Source organism: Podarcis pityusensis (assembly GCF_964106645.2).
Source record: "Podarcis pityusensis genome assembly, chromosome: 5".
NCBI lineage: Eukaryota > Metazoa > Chordata > Lepidosauria > Squamata > Lacertidae > Podarcis > Podarcis pityusensis.
This window is the reverse complement of record NC_138032.1, coordinates 68,691,044-68,710,126: the sequence shown is the minus strand read 5'-3', so window position 1 is coordinate 68,710,126 and position 19,083 is coordinate 68,691,044. Positions and strand designations below refer to the sequence as shown.

The 19,083-nt window shown below is 40.5% G+C and overlaps 2 protein-coding genes across 9 annotated transcripts in view; one reads left to right on the top strand and one right to left on the bottom strand.

Annotated features, from left to right (window-relative positions):
- The window catches only part of NUDT13 (nudix hydrolase 13), an 18,173-nt gene extending 9,253 nt beyond the window's left edge, over nucleotides 1–8,920 (top strand). For 5 of the 8 annotated variants that reach the window (XM_081004765.1, XM_081004766.1, XM_081004764.1 and 2 more), the window contains 4 exons: nucleotides 760–885; nucleotides 2,277–2,388; nucleotides 4,014–4,168; nucleotides 4,967–6,276. In XM_081004765.1, the coding sequence (XP_080860891.1) occupies nucleotides 760–885; nucleotides 2,277–2,388; nucleotides 4,014–4,168; nucleotides 4,967–5,158 (585 nt within the window). In that variant the 3' untranslated portion in view covers nucleotides 5,159–6,276. Of the gene's footprint in view, nucleotides 1–759; nucleotides 886–2,276; nucleotides 2,389–4,013; nucleotides 4,169–4,966; nucleotides 6,277–6,928; nucleotides 8,167–8,320 lie in introns of those variants that run through there. The other 3 variants (XR_013986112.1, XM_081004762.1, XM_081004761.1) reach the window with 3 other exon arrangements.
- ECD (ecdysoneless cell cycle regulator) lies at nucleotides 8,825–19,082 on the bottom strand. Its single transcript, XM_081004724.1, has 14 exons — nucleotides 18,994–19,082; nucleotides 17,927–18,135; nucleotides 16,991–17,108; nucleotides 16,576–16,663; nucleotides 16,096–16,274; nucleotides 15,181–15,373; nucleotides 14,001–14,129; nucleotides 13,572–13,697; nucleotides 12,827–12,912; nucleotides 11,885–11,991; nucleotides 11,545–11,728; nucleotides 10,076–10,143; nucleotides 9,562–9,779; nucleotides 8,825–9,346 (listed from the first exon to the last, which is right to left on the bottom strand). Exons 2-14 carry the CDS (start codon nucleotides 18,123–18,125, stop codon nucleotides 9,122–9,124), a joined length of 1,920 nt encoding a protein of 639 aa, XP_080860850.1. The 5' UTR covers nucleotides 18,126–18,135; nucleotides 18,994–19,082; the 3' UTR covers nucleotides 8,825–9,121.
- Nucleotide 19,083: the final 1 nt, after the last annotated feature.

Genomic DNA, 19,083 nt, shown 5'->3' with positions numbered 1-19,083 from the left:
CAGCCCATGGCACTGTCGGCTGTTGTTTATTCACCACACTGCGGGAGAACCAACTCTTACCGGAGCTGGCAATTGGGTTGTCCAGGACCAAAGATGTGCATACACTCCACAGTTGTGATGCTCTTACTTGAGGGGCATCAAAGTGGGCTCTTGAAGACAATAAAGCCCTCAAAGGGCTGCAGTGGTGATTAAGGAAAGCAATCCATTGGGGAGTAATTTATTCTGATCTTATAAACCCCCGGCAATACTTGAGAAGCCCGCTCCTGAGAGCAAGCGGATGCGGAGGCCAAAGGAGATGGTGGGTGGCTCCTTTTGTTTCAGGGCTAGCATGGTGTATTGTCTAGAGTGCTGTGTTTGGTTGTGGGAATTTCAAATCTGTTTCTCATCCATGAAGCTCAGTGGTTATTCTTGGGCAAGCCTCTGCCTAGCCTAATTGACCTGAGGGTTTTTCTGTTAGAGGTTATGCTACTGTTAGAGGATGTGTGGGGAACCTTGGGCCCTTCAGATGTTGTTGAACTACAACTTCCCTCAGCCCCCCAAGATGGCCAATGACTAGGGATGATGGAATTTGTGGTTCAGTAACATCTGGCAGGCCAAAGATTCCTCACACCTGTGCCATATGGAAAGAAAATATGCATTTCCTGGAGCAATTAGTTCTTATTTTATAAATCAAGTTTTGATGGGTGGGGGAGCGGGTTAACAAATGGGTTGCAGTTCGTATCCTCTCAGCGTTCTTCATAACCTGATTGATGTTTATAGGCTCAGGCTCTCCTTCGATGGCATGATAACAACCAGTATTGTGGGAAAACAGGACAGCTCACAGTGAAGAACCTGGCTGGAAGCAAACGGGTTTGTCAGAGCAGTGAAATAATCTATTACCCACAGGTGGGCACCCTCAAATATTTTTGTCCAGCTGGCATGTGTTTTTGAACTCTGATCATGCCTCTTGCTTGTCTGGATGGGGGACAGAGAAGGGTGTGTGGGTGTATCTAGAAACTAGCCAACTGTACAAATTTAAAATTTGCATCCAGTGCTCTACCTACTTTTGGTTCCCCTCACCGGTGGCACATGGTCCTTGAAAGGTTGCCAAGAAAGGAGCAGGAATTTATTATATTCACTGGACACCCAGTTACCTGGGCTCTCTGGGCTATGTAGAATTGAACCATTTACCGTGATTAAAACAAAAACAAAATAATCAATTAATTGTAATCATAGTATGCATTGTTGTTGTTGTTTGTTGTCAAATAATATGGAAGCCAAAACTGTACAGAGAAAGTTGATCACAAACAGCTAAAATAATCTAAAAGGACAAAGCACCTTCTGACCATCATAAAAGCTATAAAAGTGTCACTCTCAATATTTTTAAAGGATTAAGATGGTGTTCAAAGGCCTGAGAGAACAGAGAAGTCTTTGTCTGGTGCCTGAAAGATGTTGGTGAAGGTATCAGTCAAGCTTCTCTAGGGAAGCACTGTGTAACAGGGGAACCATCAAAGCCCCCTCCTTCAGAATTCCCCAGTACCATGGATTGGATCCCAATCCTAGCATCTTCAAACATACCCAGCCCCCCACCCCACCTGCATAGCTGCTATTTGAAAAAGTTTTAAAGAGACAGAGATGCATTCCATATCTCTTGTTCCCGCAAGAGCACCAAGGTGGACCCTGATAGTCGGGATGGTGCCAAAGTCTGCAGCAGGATCCTGTGTTCTGAACTGCCAATTATTTTTGCTCTAGGGTCTGCCCATGGGACACGGGTGGCACTGTGGGTTAAACCACAGAGCCTAGGACTTGCCGATCAGAAGGTTGGCAGTTCGAATCCCCACGATGGGGTGAGCTTCCGTTGCTTGGTCCCTGCTCCTGCCAACCTAGCAGTTCGAAAGCACATCAAAGTGCAAGTAGATAAATATGTACCGCTGTGGCGGGAAGGTAAACGGCGTTTCCGTGCGCTGCTCTGGTTCACCAGAAGCAGCTTAGTCATGCTAGCCACATGACCCGGAAGCTGTATGCCGGCTCCCTTGGCCAATAAAGCGAGATGAGCACCGCAACCCCAGAGTCGGTCACGACTGGACCTAATGGTCAGGGGTCCCTTTACCTTAACTTTAGGGTCTGTCCATAACAGCCAGGAAAGTGTAAGTGTGGGGGCCTTTGTAGTGGTCGCTTGCATTTTTCACACATCCCACTCCTGTGGTTGCAGTTTGTACTCCATATTGGAATCAGCAGGTCTGATCCCTCTCTTAATTTCTTGTCCATTTTGGCTTTTTTTTTTTTAACATAAAAAGATGTCTCCAGTTGTTATTACTTTGGTGTCTGATGGGAGTCGATGCCTTCTCGTACGGCAAGCATCGTTTCCTAAAGGGATGTACAGTGCTCTGTCTGGCTTCTGTGATATAGGTAAGGAAACATGTGACACCAGACTGTTAAGTTTGCATGCACAGTATTCTAATTAGAGGCCTGCTACCTCATAGCATGTGGTAGAAAACTTGCTCACTTCAGAGATGATATATGATGAGTAGTGGGGAACCTAACAAGAATTTGCTCATTGTCTGGCATGTAACTTACGAACCTGGGGAAGCAACAATTAATGGCTATATTGCACTTACGCTGAAACAATAATTGAGTCAGCTCTTGAAGTACCTTGATGGACTTAGACATTTTGCAAATTGAAAAACACTTGTGTTAGGCTTTTTGCAATTATATTTTCAGCATCAGTGCTGGATGGGCAGTGATTTAAAGCCTGCTTTCTTCAGGGAGTGGTTATGTGATTGAGTTCTCCTTGAGAAACTTGGTTGCACAGGCAATCCAACCGTGTCTCTACCTGCCCCTCAATTAATGTCACGTATGATGTCAGGTGTGGGGTACATTGCCTTGGTTTGGGGAAAACAGCTTTGTAGGCCAAATTGGGTTCCTTGCTTGGCCTAACTTGGTGTTTGGACTGAGTCCTGCTTTAGGACTCATGAAAACAGCTGTCTTGTACTGTCACACCATTGGTCCAAATAGCACAGTACTGTAAGAGCTGCAGCTCAAAGGTAAAAGTGGATTAATACCATAAAAGCAAAATGGATTTCTGGAAGGAACTTCATTACTCTTGCATTTTTCCTGCTGAAGACGAAGTCTGAAAAAGGTGCAAGTAGATATGAGAAGGAAGCCATATTCTGCCATTTTACATTCCCGTGTTTAGCATTTAGCAGTTAGTGCTGGTGGTGATAAAGATTAGCTGAAGAAAGGAGCTCTGTTAAAGTACTGAGGGAAAGCAGCCTGTAAAGGAAACATGTGTATCTCCATTGGTAGTCCCCTGTTCTGTTGGTTCGCTTGATCCAAAACACCAAAGGCACTTTTTACAGTGGCTCTCCAGCAATCCACCAGCCAAGTAAATTCTCCACTTGTCAGAATACATAGTTAAGATCAAGTCTCAACTCTTCCAACTTAGTTGGGCACTTGACCAGTAAAAAATAAATAAATTGGTCAGCTGTCCCATCAAGCATTTTTTATTTATCTTTATTATTACCAAGTTTAATCATTGTGTTTATTTGTCAAAAACAAGTAAGTTATCTGCTATTGTGAAATAGTGAATTAACTTTTTAAAGACTTGCAATAAATTATTATGACTTAACAATGTTAGGTAGGCTTTTCAAAGATGTGAACAGTTCTTGTCATTGGTTTTTATCCTAACTCAACAGGGTTAGGATTTCATTTAGGAAGAAAACGTAACAGTAAGCAACTATTAAATGCTGGTTTTTCAAAGGCAGTTGTACCACCAGGTAGCAAGCCACCTCTTCAGACACCACCAGCATCAAGCCTTCATGATAAAAAAAAGTTGGTCGACTGACTATGCTTGACCAACCCTGCTTGAACTGTGTTAAAATAGGGCATTTAACCTAAAAGGTGGGCTGGAAATCCATTAAGCATAAACAAGAAATGCTTATCGTGAGGTATATCCTCATGCCTACTCAAAAGAAAACTTGTAAGCCTTCTCTCAGGATACAATGCTGCCCTTAGAGACCCTTTCTACTCCCAAGGTGAAACTCTGGAAGAGACACTCCGGCGAGAAGTGGCTGAAGAGGTGGGGTTAGAGGTGGAGTCTGTCAGCTATTCTGCATCTCAGCATTGGCCATTCCCAAGCAGCACGCTAATGATTGGCTGCCATGCCCTGGTGAACCCGCAACAGAGCAAGGTAAGGAGGTGGTGGTGGAATCTTTCATTTCATCCACTTACCTTGTTGGACTACAATTCCTATCACCGCTGACCAGTGGAGATGATGGGAGTTGTAGTCCAACAACATCTGGGGACCCAAAGTTACCAAACCAAACTTTATTGATTTGGCTTATCTAAATGTATATGATCAGTGACGTAAAATCCTTCACTGTCTTGGTTCTTCTGTGGTTTTGACTACTGAAAACAGTTCTGGAGAGCAGGAAGGTGCATTCGTATTCCCAGCCCTGCTTGTCTATCCAAGCAGCCTGGCAAGCAGAAGTTATTTTCACTGTCGTAAATAGCCGACTGTAAGAGATACGTGTGTATGCACACAAACACACACACACATGCATATTTGTCATTGTTGGCATCTGTCTGGCTCGAGAGACAATGGAGTGTGCCTCTGGGGGTGAGATCAACTTGCTGTGTTAGCAGCATTGAAGTGACCTTTCTGGGGTGCATGCCTGGGCATTGTGTATGAAGGTCCTGGGCTGCTCAGATGACAAGCCCCCCTGCCCCCCGGTCTCACTGATGTGGTCCAAAGGAAAGCAGAGAAATATGTTTGGCACCAGCAAGGCTGCAGGAGTTGCTGTTAAGATAGGTTATTGTTATTAACTTCACATTGATTGGGGGGAGAGGCAGGAGTCCATTGTCTAGCCACCAGGTGATTGCGTGACGGGGTGAGATTGGTACTTGAGGCTTTCTGTCTGTTAACTACAACACTACTCTAAGCTCTCATTATGACGCTGTTTTTATTTTTAAAACTTTTCATTTGCAGATTAATATCAACAAAGAGCTAGAAGCTGCCGAGTGGTTCAGCCATGGGGAAGTGGTGAAGGCTCTTGGGCGGAACCCAAAACCTTCCAGAGACAAGGATGACAACCTCTCATTTTGGGTGCCACCTAAGCAAGCCATAGCCCATCAGCTGATTCAGGAATGGGTCAAAAAGCAAGGTCCTGTGCCTACTTAGAGACACTTATTCAATCATTTACTGCTCCAGGTAAAAATCTGAGTGCCAGTTGGCCTCCGAATTTCAGTGACTCCATATGTTAAGATTTTCTGCAGGACATTTATAGGTAGAGAGGGTGGTTCCATTTCACACTTTTGCCTGAGGCTAAAGAATTTGTCCATCAAATCCTGAAGGTGTATATATATATATCACCTGGATGGGTTTTGTAAGGGGGGAAGGGATGCCAAGGGTCAGTGGCTCCTCCCTGCCACTTCCAGTGTTTCAGTTCTTGATGGAAATCATTCCCAAGTGCTTTTCTATAGTGTAACTGGTAAGCCAGAGTTGACCCTAAGTTTAAAGCAATGGTTGCCGGCCTTTTCGGGCTCATGAGCACATTTGATTCTATGATTTGCAATTGTTGTGGGCACCGCACCCACCCACCCCACGGCCTCTGCTGTTGGCAACAATAAAATGAGTATTTCAGGCCCAAATTCATTGGGAAAAGGAGCGAGGGGCATGGATCCCATGGCCAGTGACATGTTGGCAAGCTCTGGTCTAAAGACTCTCACGATGTTGCTAGATACAATGCCAAAGTTCCAATTAAAAACAAAAGCCTCTCAAAAGCTTACACCACCAGAAATGTGATTTATTTATTTTATTTAGTGACATTTATATGCTACTTAATTGTACAAACTTCTAAACAGTTTGAAGCCAGCCAGCAGCTGAAAAACGAATACTCTAGTTATTTGTAAAGTTCACGTTAGTAAAGGCGTTCAGCTCTCATCTTCTATTTCACTTCCTCTGTGACAGCCTGCAACTGAATTCCATCTTCCTGGCAGAAAGTAGTTAGACTTGCCTTTAGAATGCAGCTCTTGGTATTTACTGCTATTGCTATAAGCTCTCTGAGGTTTGAACTGTTTCCTACTTCTTTTAAGGAACTGATATACCAAACCAGAATTATTATTATTATTATTATTATTATTATTATTATATTATTATTATTATTATTATTATTATTATTATTATTATTATTATTATTATTTGCTTCATTGTTTCTCTATGGTAGTTCACAATTTTTCCTGTCCTGGGCGTTGTCTGTGTATAACATTCTCATCCTGCAAATAAAAAGGATTCCATCAGTCCAGATTTCTTCTTTCTGGGAATATTGCCCATACACTGCTTCCGAGCCAGAGTGCTCAACTGTTTTCTTGTTCGAAAATGCTGCAAAAATATAGCTGGAATAAGGTTGCAGTGATAAATGCGGTTGAAGCACCCATTTCGTTCGACAGCTTATTTAATTAAATGTTCCAGATGGAAACTCAGATCAGTTATATAGAGGTCACTTTCAGTTCAGGAGCCTGCTTATCAGTCAAAATGTGGAAGGCACAGCAACTGCCCTTTCCTCAGGAAAGATCAGTAGATGTTTCAGCCCAACAGAACACTGTATTGGGGCCTGCCACTCTCCGAGAAAAAGACCTTATGAGATTCTTGGAACCAAAGTGGAGTGGAGGGCTTCTTTTGGCCTCAACAAATGTTACACTTTTCATCCACAACCTCCTATACTTATGTTGGGGAGGAATTGTCCATTCTTTACCATAGATGCTTGATAAATGAACTGTTAAGATTTATTTTAATTGATATTCATGTTTAAGGTAGAGCATGTCCTAATTTTCCATGCATGTTGAAAGACTAGCAAATGACTCTCCAAGTATTTTAGCTATCTTGAGAGTCGTTATGAGCAGCTGTAATACTCCTATTTTTTTGTTTTTGCATAACACCCCCTCTCTCTAGGGATGTATTGAGTTCCAAGAGAAGGGTGGATTTGAAGCTTAGAAATGAATGTCAGTACTTCCTCCTGTTGTGGTAAAATGTTTTGATATATTCCTTCTTTTGAGAAAGGCCAGAAGCAGATACTTATTGGTACTTAATAGAAAAGTCAGAAGAAAATACTTCTGGCAGGGTGGTCACATTTACAGTAAAACTTGAACCTTGTAAACAGACCCCTACATTCCATTTTACAAAAGGAAATGCAGTGGTTTGGTTTTCAAACAGAATGCGTTCTGGGAGTCCGTTCAACTCCTGGAACCGCCCGAAAACCAAAGCATGGCTTCCGATTGGCTGCAGGACGTCTGGCTTCCAAAAATCGTTCGAAAACCGGGACACTCATTTCTGGGTTTCGATCATTCGGGAGCCGATTTGTTTGGGAGCCAAGGCTTTTGGCTTCCATGGGACAACTGAAAGCTACTCATTCTTTAGTGGGAAAAGTAATTTCTCCTTTCACCCACCCGTTTTCAGTAGCAACTACTGAAGCTACTAATAGTTGGTGGCAACCTTACACTTCAGAAAGTTGCTAAATTGGAGTGAGTAACTTGTAGTCCACTCATTGTTCATGGCTTGCAATACCCATCATGCCTGACCATTGTCCATAGTGACTGGGGCTGCTGGGAATCAAGAGTCTACTCCTGGACAAAACAGTTGAAGATTTAAGTTCTCCACTGTTCCCACAAACACAAATGAGTTGTGACATGGAACCATGTGAAGGCAGGAAGCAGCACTGCACTTGAGACAACCCCCCCCCCCACTTCAGGATGCAGTTTGTTCTTCAGCTGTAAACTTTCATCATGTATAACTTACGGATATGAAAAAGCAGTATCAAAATTAAAATATACTTCCAGTCACTACTTGAGAACAGAAAGACGATAAGAGCATTCTAGAACAGCTTTTCTCAACCTGTGGGTCCCCAGATGTTGCTGAACCACAACTCCCATCACCCCAAGCTAGCAAGGCCAGAGCTCAGGGATGATGGGAGCTGTAGTCCAACAACATCTGGGGACCCACAGGTTGAGAACCGCTGTTCTAGAACCATCATTTTTTTTGCCTACAGCTGTTTTTGAATGTTTAGCTACGTCAAAGTTGAGTTTTAACCGTAAGGGGTGTTGGAAAGACAATAAAAACAATCTTAATGCAAACTATAATGAAGGGAGAAAAGAAAAACATTTTCCCCATTACAATTATTTAATTTTGTATGGGGGGAAAAAGAGCTTGAAGAAAAGGCAGTAATCTGGCTTGGTTTTACTTTTAACAGACAGTGAGTTATTTCATTTGAAATTAGTTTACTTTCACAAGCTGGAGAGATTATGACATCATTTGGCAACTTATTAAATCAACTTGTTCATATTGCAGATGGGGAAGATGAAAGCCAGTTCAAAGGGATATACTTAGGACTTGAGACAGAAGTCAGATCTGACTCAGATGCAACAGGACTTCAACCTACAGTTGACTCCTTACGTAAAATAGGCTACTGACAGCCTAAATGTTGGCAAGCAAGGTCAATCCTAGTGCAAGTGCTGTTCAAAAAAACAGAAAATATATCTGTACAAAGAACACAAAGAAAACCTTAACAGCCGCGATCAGCTCAACAGATGAATGTTGCCTTCTCTGAACTGCTTAACCACACCAATATATGCAGAAAGCTTTTCCTGCATAATCACTGAATGCCTAATTATCTAATATTGGAGATAAATATAAAGAAGCTGCACTGAAAGATAATCAGATTTCCAGTTATTACAACTAGTAAGCAAAAAAAGAAAAAAAGGGTAGAGTTGGTGTTTTGATTTTTTGCACTGTCTTTGCAGAAGCACTCTGCGCCTTTCTAATATTTTTAGTACTAAAATGACGTGAAAAATGTACATTTACGTGCCTTTTATTGAATATAAAAAGTCTTATAGAAAAATATTTTCAATCCTCCATCTTAATTTCTTATACTGTATACACCCATGACTTTTTTTTTTAAAAAAAAGTTGGTTCCGCAAGGATAGCAAGTGAAACTGAATACTGTATGCTGCTCACATGTATTTAAAGTAGTTTGCATACTAGGTCTCCTGGGTTCTGAAAAGCTTTCATCCCTCACTAAAAAAATAAAAACCCAAGAACAGCTCTTGGGCTTCTGTTATGACATGTAACCAGATTTCTCCATTTGAACCGCTAGTGAGATTTTTTGTCCGTATTTTCAGGCAAATGTACTCCCATGCTTTGTAGGAGATTAGAGGCAGGTCCTGCTAGTCCAGCTTGAGCATTATATGATTCCAGCAGATTAGTCACAAGGTTCAAGTCTATATCCACAGGTGCCAAGTCAGTGTCTTCTGCACCAATGTTGTCTTCAAAATCACTGTCAGGGTCTTGGGACGAAGATCCTTTACCAGACCCAACCTGTAGAAAAAGGTAAACAGGGAAATTTCAATTATGTTTTTATATATGTTGCATGCAGAGATATTTAATGAAATCACATAGCTGTTGGCAGAGACAGCCAAATGTTAGAAGCACTATGCAAGGTTAAATTGTAGGGTTTTTGGAACAACATAATGATTGCATACTTCTTTCTTCTCCCTAATGGTCCCTAGATAGGAAATCTAAGTTAAACATACCACTTTGGGCCGACTAGTAAAGCTTTTCCCAATATTGGTGGATGCCAGTTCAGAGTCCATTTCATCCATGTATGATCTGAGACTACCAGGTGTTTTACTCTGTGATACTGTTTCCCCATGACTTTCAGCTTTTAGCTCAGATTCTTCATCACTGTCTAGGAATTCAAACTCTTCTTCCTCTTCTAAATCATCAGAGTCCAACTCTTCTGAATTTGCTCCTAGAATCAATGCCCCCAGGGAGAAAGAGAGAATGAGAATATATTTGAATAACCAATAAAACTGCTTGCTAATACTTTGGGAAGAATGTTATATCTGCTTTATGCATTTATTATTGCTGTTTTACTTTTTGCTGATTATACTTTATTTTGAGATTGAATTGTAGTTTATATATCCTGATCTGGGGATCTAGGGTAAAAGGCAGGTAATAAACAAAGAGATTCAGGCAAAAGGATAACATGTTTTATATTTCAAGATACTTCTATCTCTCAATTTCCACCACCAGCAGTAAACTCACCCAGTATTTTATCTAATGCATTTGTGAATGAGTCCACATCAAAAGTGACAGAGGCCTCAGCAGAAGACCTGAAAGTAAAAAGTTCATAATTGCATTTTTTTTGTATATCTGGTGTTTGGTATTTGAGAAAGAATATATTGGTCCGGATTCAGCAGAGCCCTGCCATGAATGGAAGGAGTCCTATTTGCAGAAGGAGCTTTAATCCAGTGGAAGCTTCTGCAAACAGGAACAGCAAAGCAAATTTTGCAGATTTCCCCCACTGCAGTCCCTTGTGCCACCTCCCACTCTGTTAAGATGTCATCCAACCTGCCCAGACATTTTTCTTTGGGGGGGGGGGGTAGTGGTGGTGGGTCTTCAGAAGGAATCTGGAAAAATCACATCAGCTCCCCTTTTCTGGGAGCAGAGATTTACTCAGGGACCGTTGGACCCAGCCCATTGTATATTAACAGAAAAGCACAGAAATAATTACAAATACAGTGGTAGAATCAGCATAAATGATACTTCAGTTGTACGGTCCAAAGCTTATACTAACTCCTGTTTTTGTTGCAGCACAGTAACATTACTATTCAAGAAAAAAACATGTTTCGATGCAGTCTGCCTATGAAGGTTGGCAGAATTTGCTATGTATGACCAGGATGGTTCAAAGTCTTTCAAAGTAAGACTTTTGACTAAAGACAGCCATCACCTAAACATTAACTTATCGGGCCTGCATATTTTTAAAGTCATGCACATTGACCAGACAGACATGTATCATATAAAGTCCATAGACTAATTGTCTTCTCCCTGTGTATTTCTGGCCTTTTGGGAGAATTCCAAATACCTGCTGTTTGTATCTTTCTGCCACATCTTTTGGGAGTGTTCAAGCCCACCCAATCCATCAAATATATGAGTGAAAAATGTCTGCACTCATCACATCCATAGTACTTTCCCTCTCTCTGGGGGCTTAGGGGAGCTGGCGTCAATTTCTCCAGCTTATTGCAGCCAACAAGCCAGTCACACCACACAATCCATCTGCCTTACCTGGTGGATCAACTGCTGAGTGTGTGAAAGCTTTGTTTGCTGCTGCTGCCGCCACTGCCAAACTCATGGAGAAATGGTGTGTGTGTGTGTGTGTGTGTGTGTGTGTGTGTGTGTGTAGGAGACCAAACAACTTGTACAGAGCAACCAAATTGTACAGGCCCCGTATTATCCATAGATTCTATAACATCTCTGAATAGGTTTTGCATTTCTGGAGTTTTTCCATTTCCTATTTTTGCCACAGTTAACCAGTTCCGGATGAGCCAATTTAACAAAGCAACTAAAGGACATGGTTGGCAATTTTGTAAATGCTTAAAAGTTTTTCCATGATGCAAAATTCAGGGAAGTTTAAGCCTCTCTGACTTCACTATGTCTGCGTGGAAAGCTGAACTACTAAACAAATGAAATGACTCCCACTACACAGAAACTTGATTAGGTACTTAAAAGCATACCATGGCATTTCTGCTCCTTCATGAGTTGAGACTTTAGATATAAAAGCCTTCATGTTTTCAGTGATCTGCGACAAGTCATAGTTCTCTTCCTCCTCGTCTGAGGTATGAGTGGATTTGTATGTGCCCACTGCCTCCTTAAGAATTTGATCCAGTGTATCTGGAGAGATCTCCAACCAACTGTCATCTGAAAGAGAAGGACACAATACATGCTGCTTAAAATGTGGCCACTCTGTTAGTTGCTGCATCTGACAATCAAAGCAAAAAAAGAGACATGGTAAAAAGGCACAAAATCTTCAGGATGTTCGGGTTGTGACTTTGTTCTTTCATTCACTCTTCTTACCATCTTCTGGAGGAAGGCTGGTGGTTTCTTTTCCAAAATCCTCCAAATTAAAGGAAGTTGCTTTCAATATGTTCAGAATTTCTTCACCTGGGCTATCGGCAACTGAACTACCAAAGAAGACAACACAATTCTAAAAATGCAAATAAAACTTGCTGGGCACACACAATTTACAACCACTTTTCTAGTTGTATAGCTCACTACATTCACAATTATTACATGCTATGTTTCACATACACAGGTGTAGGAAAAACTGTACGGGTGTGAAAATCTTGAGTATTTTGGTATGTATACATGTGTTTGGAAGCCAGCTGTAGCGAAAAATCTAGAAAGGGTTGAAGTCTCTCTGCAGAACATTATCCACTGTACTAGTTTACTATACTTATTTTTTCAGTACGTTTGTAGTACGTATTTTTAAGGTTCAGTGTTTATAAACTATGTTTAGGCAGTCTTAATCCGACTAACAGAAAACTTTTGACACAGTGTTGGTACATTCTTAGAAAAAATATTTGTCAACAATTCCATATGGCACAATTTCTTTTTGTGGATGTATGTTCACCAAGTCAAAATAAGGGGAAACACAATAAAAGCTATTTGACAGTGAAACAGACTTCCCCAAAGGTGGTGAACTCTCCTTCCTTGGAGGTTTTTAAGCAAAGGATGGATGGCCATCTGTCATGTATAATCTTGTTGAGATTCCTGCATTGTAGGGGGCTGAACTAGATGACCCTCAGGGACCCTTCCAAGTCTACCATTCTATCATTCCATGACTGTATAATCTAGTGGGAACTGTATGTTAGAAATAAATATTTCACAGCAATGAATAATCTACATTTGCAGTATACATACACATTAAGTGCCAGTGTAAGGAAAATACACAGAATTTAAGGTAACTAGAAAAGCTAAGCACAGCGAAATTTATATAAGCCATCTTGGCGTTCTTACCTTTGTGGGCTGATTACAGTATGTCGGAAATAATTTTCTGCTCTGTGCAACAGATTGAGATACTGCACAGAACCTTCCAGCTCTCCCTACGAAATTCAAATATAATAGGTCAATACATTCTGCTCTGATACAGGTATACAAGGAAACGTCCACGATGCAACGTATGTGTGGGGAGGTTCATGAACTCTCTAATGCATAATAACACTCCGGATTGGGAAATGATTTCTAAACACCTCACCAAATTCCTAATCTATAGCCTGAAGTCCAGAAACAGATTAATTACGAGAAACTGAACCTTCTAGTTGAGCTCTTATATTCACCCTCCAAGACCCTGAAGAATCCTGTTTCGGTTGACTTTGCATAAGTGAAGAAAAAGGTACAATTCCTTTTGGTCTATGACTCTGGGCGGGAACAAATCTTGTTTCATCTTCAAAGCACTTAATGCAAATTTGGTCCATGGCACAGCAGGCATGTCCAACAGGTAGATTGCGGGGGTGTCCCAGGTAGATCGCAGTATGAAGTTTCGTGATCGCGTGAAGTTTCGTCAACCCTCCTCTAAAAAAAGCTCAACAACTGGCAATGACAATGGGTAGACCACAGCTGATCTTTTTCTACTGTGAATAGATCTCTGTCTCTTGGGAGTTGGACGTTTCTGGCCCAAGGCAATTATGGTGACATTATAGCTGCAACACATGACCTGCAATTCACAAAGTTAAATGATAAAGTGGTTTTTGCAGAATCTCACCTTAAAATAATTGTTTTTCTTGAGACTGTTGAGAAAGGTATCCCACAGTGGAACATTCAACGTGCCTTCCTTGGAATCATCAGAAGGTGATCTGCACTTGGAACACAGAATTTCAAAACCATGAGCCTGTAAGAGATACAGAGTAAAATGAGTGATTTATTACAGTCACAGACTTTTAAAGTTAGATACATTAATAAAACATACAACTAGCTAAAACAATTAAAAACAAATGAAAAAAAGTTTTTTTATATATATAAGAAACTGACAAGCGTTCACTGAAATCAGGAACATGTTTGCAACCCTCTTGGTAACACGGGTAGAAAATCTCTCAAACTAAACAATACCAAATCTTCAGAAAACTGTCTCCAGAGAGTTCTTAATGAAGCCAAACAAAAGTTTTGTGTGTGGAAATATCAAGTACAGGCTTACCAATTTCATGCCTAGTTCATATGCTTTGTACTGAGGATGTGAACGAGGAGGCAATGAATATCCACTTCGTCTGTCTGGTACAAACGTCTGTTTAACCAACTGTGCATACAGACACTTCGTAAAAGTAACCTGAAATGATCACAACATTTTATTAAATTTGCAGCTGCTTCATTTGAATGTACCTTGACTAGTATTTCAGGCATTATGGAAACTGGAAAAATACACACAAGGTTTTCCAAATATATACTGTTTGACACATTGGGGACTTCCTGTCTAATGACTCATGATGGTTGATAACCCACAGCTTGATTCATCAGATGCACTAAGATGAATTTGAGTAACATGAGCCTGTAAAGCTTATGCCACAGTACTGTACATCAGTTAGATGCTGAGGTCTGATTATGATCAGCTGATGGTAACACAGAGACAGGCTTTTTCATTGGTGGTACTGGTGTTACGGAATGTACTCCCTGCTAAAATATGAGACCTGATCTGTAATGGCATTCTGCTGACTTCTGAAGACACAACTGCTTACACAGGGATTCCCTTGATCATGCAACCTGAGTTTCCCATTTTAATTGCTGTGTTTTAATGGAATTGTTTTAACTTGAATTACAGATATTTTTATGTTTGTGTAACTGGTTTTTATATTTTGAAAACTGCTCAAAAGCCCATTTTCTCACAAAATGTTATATAAATTCATTAATAAATAATATTATTATTCAGCATCAGCATCACGCTCTCTTAATGCTATAAAATGTTATGGCCAGCATCAAAAGAGCTGCATGCAGATTTCTGCTCAGGCCCTCCCTTTCCATTCCAGCCCCTCGCACACATTAACAAAATGACTCATTGCCCTGAGTATCATTAAGCACAGCCTGACTAGACACAGAGAAGAAAAATCAGATGTGAAAGCTTCAGATGTGAAAAAACCACAGGGCTCTTTTGATCCTGGGCCATGCCTACTTCGTGTTTTCATGTTCTATTTTCATACATTTTCTTTGTTCTATTAAACCATGGCAGAAAATTCATGCTTCTCACAAAAGTAGATTTCAATAGGTGGGGTTTCAATCATTTTTGCATTTCTGCTCGTCTTATACACAGGAAAAAGATGGCATGAAAGCCCATTTAAAACCTTACGTAAAGCACACATGATGGGACTTGTAGAATCATCACTTACTGAAGTCATTATGCGTGTATCTGGAGGGAAAATTTTGAAAATGCGGCATGCTTTTAAGTCAATGGGGTCTCGCAGATAAAAAGCTTGGACTGCTGCAGATACTAATACAGGACATTGTTTCAGTACTGCTGCAATACCAGCTGGAAGGTAACAGTGAGCTCGGTGAAGGAAAGCCTGGATTCGCTCAGGATACCTGTGGCACAAAATTGTAACAAGATGCTGATTAAGACACATAGTTTGAGCGTACAGTATAAACCTTGTTTATATGAAAGTAATTTCTCTCCTTTGGTCTAGCAACATACATCTGTATGTCAGATTTAAGGTAGCAAAATATATTTATAAAAGCCTATCCACAGTGTTGGATATATTCAAAGTCTGGACAGAGTCAAAGAAAAACTGTTTTCTCCCAGACTTCCACAAACCCTACAATTTACCCAGGTGAGTCTAATGGGGCTTACTCCCAAGTTAGTATTGGGCTGCAACGCATGTGACTTGAAATTTTTTTCTATCCAAAGAGACTCTTGCTTCAGTATCATTTGTAATTTGTCTGTTCTTGAAGGGGGGGGGGGAGCCACTAGTCTGTGTTAAAATCTGCTAACGCTATTTTCTCATAGACAAATGACTAAAAGACTGGAGCTGCCAGATTTTAGCAATGTATTTCTCCACCTCTCCTTTTTTTTGCACAAGCCAGGTGTGAGCATAGCCTTGGATGTCAATGGTTACACAGTCCTTTCATTACAATATTGTTTAGAAATCTGTTCAGAACATGCAACAAACAGCTACACTGAGAGGAAGCCTAGAAAAAACTCCCATGCCTTTATCATAGAAAACACACCATAACATGGACACCTAAGCAGTATGTGAAGCATTCCAGACAAGCTAATAGAAACATTTTTTTCAGATCAGGTCACTTACCCACTGATGCGTTTGTATACTGCTGTTCTAATAGATTTTGCAGCCACAAAGCCACCAGAATGGGCAGATAGCAACTTCAGCGCCTGAGGAATTGTAGGACTGATAGCAGGTAATAAGGTCTCTTCTTCAGGAGTTTTTGGCAGTGGAATTATGCATAATTCCCCACAATGAAAGAACACCTGACAAAAACATACATTTCTTTGCTAAGTCTGAAAGTACTTCATCCAAGTTACAGATTCACAATTTATCATAAGAAACAAGAAAACGAAACAGAAATCCCACAATGTTAAAAGTCTTCAACATTGTATTTCTGTAAGATAAACATTGAAAGCATTTTGAGCCACTTGGGGGGGGGGCACTTCCGAGGTAGCACAGGAAAAACCCCCACCATTTTGAACAGGTTAAATAAGCATAGCCCATATAAACACAGGCATAGGTTTAGCACTGGTTTGGTAGTTAGCACACTTAAATCTCTCTTACCCGATTGCAGCTGTTTTCAGGATTCAACCACTTGGGAAGGAAGTCAGCTGCTTCTATGAGAAGGAATTCACCATCATTATCGTCCACCCTATTGAAATGGAAAATAATGACAGAACTCAGTGGGGCTTACGCAAGCACATGTGTACACGACTGCAGCTTTACTCCTATGTAAACATAAAACATTCTCGTTCTGATTTAGCAAGAATGAAAGAAAATCTATAAATTACTTGGATGTAATCAAACTATGGCCCATTCTTAACTGAATACCCCCCTCCATTGGACACTAGTATAATATAAATCTAATGGTTTAACATATAGAAAACATGCACAATTTTAGCTTAAGCTGCTTCCACAAGTGACACCTTAATCAGCAAGTGTCAAATTCTGAATGTAAAAATTGGTAATGAAAAGGTACCTGGCTGCTAATTCTGGAAACTCTTTTGTAATTTCCTTGATAAGGTATACAATAAACCATTCATCTTCAATATTATCCCCAAACTTTGTGAGACCACCAATATGAGCAGGAATATGTTCTAAAAAAGAGAAGGGGAAATGAGACTACAGTATATTACCACCAGACTATTTTCCAGATAGCCTTTGAAATTACCGTCTGTTCCCAATACCTTATAGCAATCCAGCCAAAGTATACTCATTGAAGTTCATAGTATGATCTTATCCTATGCTGCCATCGCCTCCATCTCCTCCCTCCCCCAAGTGTCTATTTTAAAACTGTAAACTCCTTGGGACAGGGCTCTGTCAAAACTGCTCTTTGCAAAACACAATGTAAATAATAGATGGTAACTCTAACAAAACCAATTTGTATTCTATTTTAGAAGTAAATAGAAATGTAATCAAGAGAAGGCTGCAATAAGAGAAGGCTGGAGGAGCTCCGTTTCCTCTTACAACAAGGCTGATCATTCAGCTAAGAGATTTATGTTCATTTGCATTTTTTTCTGAATAATTGAAACTAGACTTCGCTGTTTCTGAATAATAATAGAAATATAAGCATAGTTTTAAGAGCATAGGAAACATTTAAATAAGGGCCTCAAAAACCATACAGAAATATCCAGTATGGCAAAAATTCAACAATTTTCAGGTAATCCAATATTCATTATAAAATTATGATCAGAACAAAAATTTACTCTGCTGCTCAGAATGTTGCAAAGAATAACTGTTTAGTGTCCAATTGGGTCAGCATAAATCATGATAATTCAGTATAAAAGCTCAAGACAGCCTGTATAATGCTACAGAATCACTACCTGCATCTTCTATTGTTTCTTACAGAATTGGGAGACCTTGCTCTAGATTCACAAACATCAAAACAGAATGGAAGCAAATATAATAGCTTTACCTTTGGCAGGTTTGTACTTCAGATTAAATGGTTGGCTTTGCCAAATATAGGAAACCAGCATGGGTGCAAGGTGTGCTAATATTCTTTCAATGTATTGTTGAAGAATTTTTTGACAGTGTGCAGGGTCTTCTGGTTTATGTGTTAAGAACAACTGGTACTGCACTGCATCTTCTGTTGCTGCAAGGTTCAGTTTCTCCATTCTGTACTTCCTGAAAAAGCACCATTTAGAAATAAATCTTTCAAGACCATTTACACAAGCACAATAAGAACTCCTCCAACACACACCACACTGAAAATGCTGGCAGCACCTTCAAGAAGTGTTCAAAACTCCCATTGTTCTAGGCGCATTTTACAACAAGGAATTTCATTAGGGTGAACAGTTTCTGAGCTCTGGGAGTAGTAATGCACCTAAGATTTCAGGTAAAAACTGCAAAATGGAAGGAAAAGAGGACCTTTTTCTGCTTTCCCACTTCCAGCTACTCTCTTAAGACTGGATAAGAGACTTGCTTAAGAATATTAGGGGGGTGGGCAGGGGAAGAGCTAGACCATGTGAAAAAAGAACATAATATTTTATCAGCAGTTCATTTATTTTCAGCTTTGTAGTCTTATTATAAAGTGTGCCTAAACATTGTTGCACCCATAACCTAGGTTTAAGGTGCCATTTAGCTCCTAGCTTTCATATCTCAGTTTCTAACAAGTCAAGCTTTTATTGAGAGAACATGCATGCTCCTAATTTTCCTGACTAGGTAATGGACAGGTATATCCAGACATTTCATAACGAGCACTTTTTAATCAATTCTTCCCTGACTTCCAAAACAGCAAGAAGAGTCCCCCCCCCCCCCAGCCAAGGCCGGGCTCAGGGCGGCTAACAAGCAATAATAAAAACAAGTTGAATGAATACAACTTAAAAACAAGATTAAAATACAACAATTAAAATATTGAAACATTAAAATATTGAAATGTATACACGTAGCTGCTCATGTATAATCAACAGAATATTTATATTTGTGTACACGAAAACACACACACCCCACACTCTCTGACCCACCGGGCGACCCACCGCTCACCTAAGGTGCCACTGACAACTACGCCGCCGCACGCGCCCTGTCACGTCATCGCCGCGCGCCGCCGGCCGCGCTCGCGCCCTTCCCCTCCAC

Bases quoted from the DNA above. Each gene is read 5' to 3' on its own strand.
- ECD (XM_081004724.1), bottom strand. From the start codon at position 18,125: ATGGAGAAACTGAACCTTGCAGCAACAGAAGATGCAGTGCAGTACCAG. The intron at 13,698-14,000 runs GTAAGCCTGTAC...TATCTCTTACAG, and splicing joins ATGAACTAGGCATGAAATTG to GCTCATGGTTTTGAAATTCT. The intron at 10,144-11,544 runs GTATGCTTTTAA...TTTTACTTTCAG, and splicing joins GAAGGAGCAGAAATGCCATG to GTCTTCTGCTGAGGCCTCTG.